The sequence below is a fragment of the Taeniopygia guttata genome, chromosome W (assembly GCF_048771995.1).
Source record: "Taeniopygia guttata chromosome W, bTaeGut7.mat, whole genome shotgun sequence".
Lineage (NCBI taxonomy): Eukaryota > Metazoa > Chordata > Aves > Passeriformes > Estrildidae > Taeniopygia > Taeniopygia guttata.
In genome coordinates, this window is record NC_133064.1 from 14476542 (window position 1) to 14481946 (window position 5405).

At 46.8% G+C, this 5405-nt stretch overlaps 1 protein-coding gene across 1 annotated transcript; it reads right to left on the minus strand.

The window, feature by feature from the left end:
• Positions 1-2234: 2234 nt before the first annotated feature.
• On the minus strand, positions 2235-4640 carry LOC116806934 (uncharacterized). Its single transcript, XM_032744754.2, has one exon. The coding sequence runs from the start codon at positions 4638-4640 to the stop codon at positions 2235-2237; it is 2406 nt and encodes an 801-aa protein (XP_032600645.1).
• Between the last annotated feature and the right edge of the window lie 765 nt (positions 4641-5405).

A 5405-nucleotide genomic window follows, 5' to 3' on the forward strand; every position in this document is an offset into this window, starting at 1 on the left:
ATGCTGCCTCATGACTGAAATGCCCAAGTGGGAATAAGCCCTGTGTGATGCTTTGTACAATCATTTATTTCACTACATCATAAGGAAAACATCCGCAGAGTATTCCAGATTGAAATGACAACACTACTTCTCCTTTCTTACTGATGTAGATGACAACACAAGCTGCAAAGCAATGAAGAACCAGGTTTGGCCAGTCATTTACTATTGAAAACAGCTTGGGAGTAAAAGTCTGAGCATGACCATTGATAAGATTGTAACTGTAACATGACCTAATAAAACTTCACAAGTAAACATTAACAGAGGGTTGATTAAATTGCAGCCAAATTAATCACTGGTCACACTTCATAAAACAACACAATCCAATCTTATGTGTTGATATTTCCCTTCACAATGAGACATATTTACTATCACTGAGGATATTACACTGGAAAAATGTACTGTGAAAAGCACATTTCCCAATGATTTTCAAGCTTAGAGCAAGCTGTCAGTTTGAATCACTGCATCTCTGTAGCCTGGCTAACACAGAACAAGCATTCTCACAAGTAACAAAGTTAGCTACAGGGATGGCCTTTCATGAGTACATGTTCAGCACTCAGTTTTATAGTCTCATTTTGCTGTTTTCCTCCAAATTAAATCATTTTTTCCAGCTTGGTGATTAAATAAGCATCCAGCTAACTCCCCTTCTGGGTTAATATTTCACTGCTGAGTGGTAGAAGCTGGAATAGTGACTGGGTTTTATTTATTTAGCACAGTATCTCAGTGGACTTGGCTTAAAACAGCATGGTCATTGCTTACTTAAAAAATATCCAGCAGCATAGCCACAGAAAAGGCTTCAAGAGTAAAAATGTCATTCTGTTTTGATAACACATATTTGTATTTATAAAACATATTTAGACTTCTTAGCATCAAGTCACATGTGTGGTGATCATGCCACCATTCCTCAACTCCAGCATGGTGCAGGAATGCAGCAATGTGGAACCAGCTTGGCTGAGACTCAGAATTCCCTTTGTGACCAGTTACAGACATTTTTTAAAGACAAGCTACAGCTAAAATAGCAGAAAGAGAACATCTCAACATCTTTCAAAACAGTTACATCTAATGACACCTTTGAAGGACGCTGAAACTAATGGCTGTATAAATTTCAAAATATATACAGCAAAAAACAGATGTTGCCTCACTTTCCTTTAGGTAGGATCAAGTCCTTTCTCATGTTGGAGAGTACACATAAAGATTTACATGGGCACTGTAGAAATTCTCAACCAAACTTTTCAGATAAAGTATTTATAGCATGACTGCAGTGATTTATCCAATTCCTAAGGTATTCTGAGTGTAAAATTGACCAGATGACCCCAGATGCATTGGTACAAAGGCAAAGAGAATAAATACTTCTAAACTACTACGAATCTCTACTATTACTGCAAGGTGTAAATTATATTTTTTTAGCTGCATCTCACCATGGGTAAAGCTGTGCATGCAAAGTGGCTCTCATTGCTATACAATCTTATACAGCCCTGGTGGAAAAGTTTATATTCATAGACCAGCAGGGCCTCTCCAAAAGGACACAGATAACCAGGAAGTGAGAAAACAGAAAAATTACTTTCTGCTGTCCCAATTTTGTGTCAAAACCTTGGTTATGGGAAGCCAAATAAAGATGTATTAAATCACATGTTTTGCAGTTAGAGACTTCTCTGTCTTCATCTTTTAGGACTGATTGTTCCCTAGGAGCATATAAAAGTGACTGTGTAAAAAAAACTTTTCCAAAGATGGCTAAAAAAAATTCAGAAGTACTCTGCTCCAAAATGTCAGGTACTTCAGGGCATTTTCACTTCAAACTTCAAGCATTTCTATGGAAATGCTCAAGAGACAGCATACTTAATATATCCAACATCTCTGTTTGCAAAGAGTCTTTATTTCAGATAGAAGTATAGGAAGGACATTCTCTAAGATACAGAGGGTTATGTACAAGAAATGACACATTACAGGCAATTTGAGAAACTTATCTTCTTTTATTAGTTTCTCAAACATAGATATTCAAGTATTATTTAAAAGCAGACAAGCAACTGGGGGGATTCTCTAAACTAAGGGTAATTCTCTAAACTAAGGGTTTAAACTAATCTAGTCTAAACTCAAGGCCACTCAGAGAAGTGTCTGCACAACGAATCCATGTGCTGCAGCATCTTCCTTCTGCAGGAGCAGGAAAGCAGCTTCAGGATTGCCAGGGACAAATGCAACCATCACAAAGAGTCCACATCGCAGCAATCAGCTATGAACTTCTCCATCAGAGCTTTGTGCAGGGAACTCCTCTCAGTGTTGGAGAGCAGCATCCAGAGGCGAAAGTACAGCTGCTCACAAGCCTCCATCACCTTTCTGTGGGCATCTGGATCTCGGGCCAGGTACTCAAAGAGGTTGAGCGGCTCAACCTTTCGCATTGCTGGCGGCAAGCTGATCTCTGCAGGAAGCTTCTCATTGCCTAGAACAAAATGGCCCAGGTGTTTCCATTTCAGGCAGAACTTCAGGAACACCATGATGTCCCACAGCCGCAGTGGAAATTCCTTCCTGTGCCAGTAGACCTGCGGTATGATGTTTAACACGTGCATGACCAGAGTCTTCCAGGTAGAGGTGGAAAAACCTGTGCCGCTCAGCATGCAGGTGAAGAGCTGCAGGTATTTCAGGTGCAACCTCTTACACGGTATCTGCCTGGCAATGTGCTGGAAGAATTTTGCTTCTGCCACAGCGAATGTCTCAGGCCACGCTGTGCTTGCGAGGTTACTGGAGTTGCCTTTCTGGGCCTCTGTGGGCTGGTTGACCACAAAGATGTCAGAGTCCCCTTGGCGCACACCAAAAAGCATCTCCACTGACAGGGTCCTCTTGCCTCTGCTCAGCTGGAATTGGCAGGACCAGCTGCAGGGCTGAAACACCAAGTGCCATGAGTATGACTGAGGCACATGCAGCCACGAGCATCTCACCATCTGGAAGAACCAGTGGGAGGTTTTCTCCACATCCAGGTAGGAGACGGTGCAGAGTGTCTCCAGGAGGCTGCGCTGCTGCTTCCGCCGCAGCTCCTCCTGCGAGTGGTGCAGGAGGCACAACAGCTTCTCGCCCAGCTGCTCCCTCTCGCATGTACACACCAGCTCCACACGGACGCTGAAGGTCCTTGCTGCCCTCTGCCCTGCAGTGTTTGGCTCTAGGTGGAAGGTGTGCCCTGGCGGGGGATTCAGTGGGACCAGAACATGGTACACCCCATCCCACTCATGGGGACTCCAGCCCTCAAAGGCGCTGCCCACCCCAATGGCTTCTTGAGGCACAGGCTTGAAGCTATTGCTCACGCTGTCCACAAAGACACGCGTGAAGCTCTCCATCAGCTCAGCTATCACTGAGCAGCCTCTCTCCAGGTCCTCCACAGGCCACTCTATACCATCCACTAAAAGGATGTCCTGCTCATTCCCAGCATCTTGGGTGTCTTCTCTGTCTTCAAGTCCACCACTGGCACTTTCTTCCCTGCCACCATCACTGCCACCTTTTTCACTGGCAGCCACATTACCTTGTTCCTCTTCTTGTCTATCCTTATTCTTGTTTCCCTCCACATTCACATCAGCCTGTTCTTCATCCTTGTTTCTATCATTGCCATCTTCTTCTATCACATCCTTATTTGCTTCCTCAGGTGCAGGAAAACCACTGTGGGCAATTTCATTCCCACATTCATTGCTATCTTCCTGCCCAGTCCAGTCTTTGCTTCTCTGGTCATTGGCACCTCTGCTTTCCTGCACCTTCACATCCATGTATTCTTTCGTTCCATCTACATTGTCTTCACCTTCATTTACATCAGTGTTGTTGCTTGCCTTTATAGTCGCACTATTGGTTTTTTTTTCATTTCCTTCTCCTTCTTCCTTTCCAGTGTCCTTGTCTTGGTCCACCTGCACATCCTTGTTTTCTCCTTCATTTGCCTCATCTAGATCTTTATTACCAGCAACATTGCCAGGTTCTTCTTCATTTCCTTCAGCGATAGTGTCTCCTGGCACATCCCTATCACTCTGTCCTTCTTTCTTTAAGTCATAGCCATTGCCAACATCGCTGTCTTCCTTGACATCATAAGTGCCACTGTTGACATCGCTGTCTTTGTTCATCTTCACATCATAATTGCCTTCAATGGCATCATCCTTATCTCCGTCATCTGCAGCCACAGGACTGCCTTCTCTGTCATTTTCAGTGCCGCTGTCATCTGCCTCCAGAGTCATATCACCGTCTTCTCCACCTTCCTCTGGATCAGCGGTGTCTTTTTCCTGTTCAGTTATTCTCTCATCTCCCAAAGTCTTGCAGGAGCTCTGGTCCTTGCTGCTGCTTCTGGCCTCACAGCTCCTTCTCCTGCAGCCCAACCACAGGCCCAAGAGGAGCAGGACACCAGCAAGAACCCAGAATGGCCACTGCTGCAGGGCACCAAAGAGCACGGCTCCCCAGCCCTCGTCCTGCTGCTCCAGGGGCCCCTGCTCCAGCTCCTGCAGCAGCCGGGCCATCTCACGGTCCAGTAGCTCCTGATGCTCACACATTCTCTGGTGTGTGGCCTCATCCAGCCCATCCCCAGCTGGCTGGGGGTACTGGATCAGGCTTTGCACAAGCACGAACAGCAGTGACAGTAAAGCCATGGTCTGCAGGAGGACACACAGAAGGGGTTCAGTGGGGCCAGAATGGAGACAGAGTGAGGGGCAGGAGCGGCAGGGATGTGGTGGCAGGAAGGAAAGGGTCCCCGGCAACTGGCAAGGCTGCACTGCTGCCCCCGCGAGCACCGCGCCCTCAGCAAGGCACTCCTGCCGGGTGCTGGGCCCTGGAGACAGGGCAGCCCCGGGTACGGGTGCTCCTGTCCCAGCCCTCCTCCAGCTCCCTCTCCCCTCTGCTGTGTACTCACCGCTTGCCGAGGCTCTACTGGGGCAGCGGCACCGGCTTGGGGCCTTTTATAGTTGCCCCCATTGTGACACGGCCCCTGTGCTGTCACAGAGCCCAGAGCGCATCACAGGCCAGCCCCTCCCGCCGTCCCAGCCTGGTCATGGAACTCATCATGGCCCCAGGCACCCAGAGCCCCAACAGACACCGAGTGCAGACCCATCACTCGGGAACCTGGGAACCCCAGAGCTTCCCTTGGCAAAGCAGGCACAAGCACCCTGCACACAACCCTTGTCAAATACAGATTTGGGTGACATGATCCATGGATGTTCTCAGTATACAAGTGTCGGCTTTTATTTAATACTGGTGGGGGACATTTTTTATTAGTAGTATTTATACTTATTACTTTGGGGCAGGATGTCATGTAAGCTAATGCTCTGTTACAGATTTTGTGAGAAATCTTTCTGAAAGAAATCCAGGTTGCATGGATGATGCACAGGAAGATTTAATACCATCCTAAAAAGGCCAAA

Bases quoted from the DNA above. Each gene is read 5' to 3' on its own strand.
- LOC116806934 (XM_032744754.2), bottom strand. From the start codon at position 4,640: ATGGCTTTACTGTCACTGCTGTTCGTGCTTGTGCAAAGCCTGATCCAG.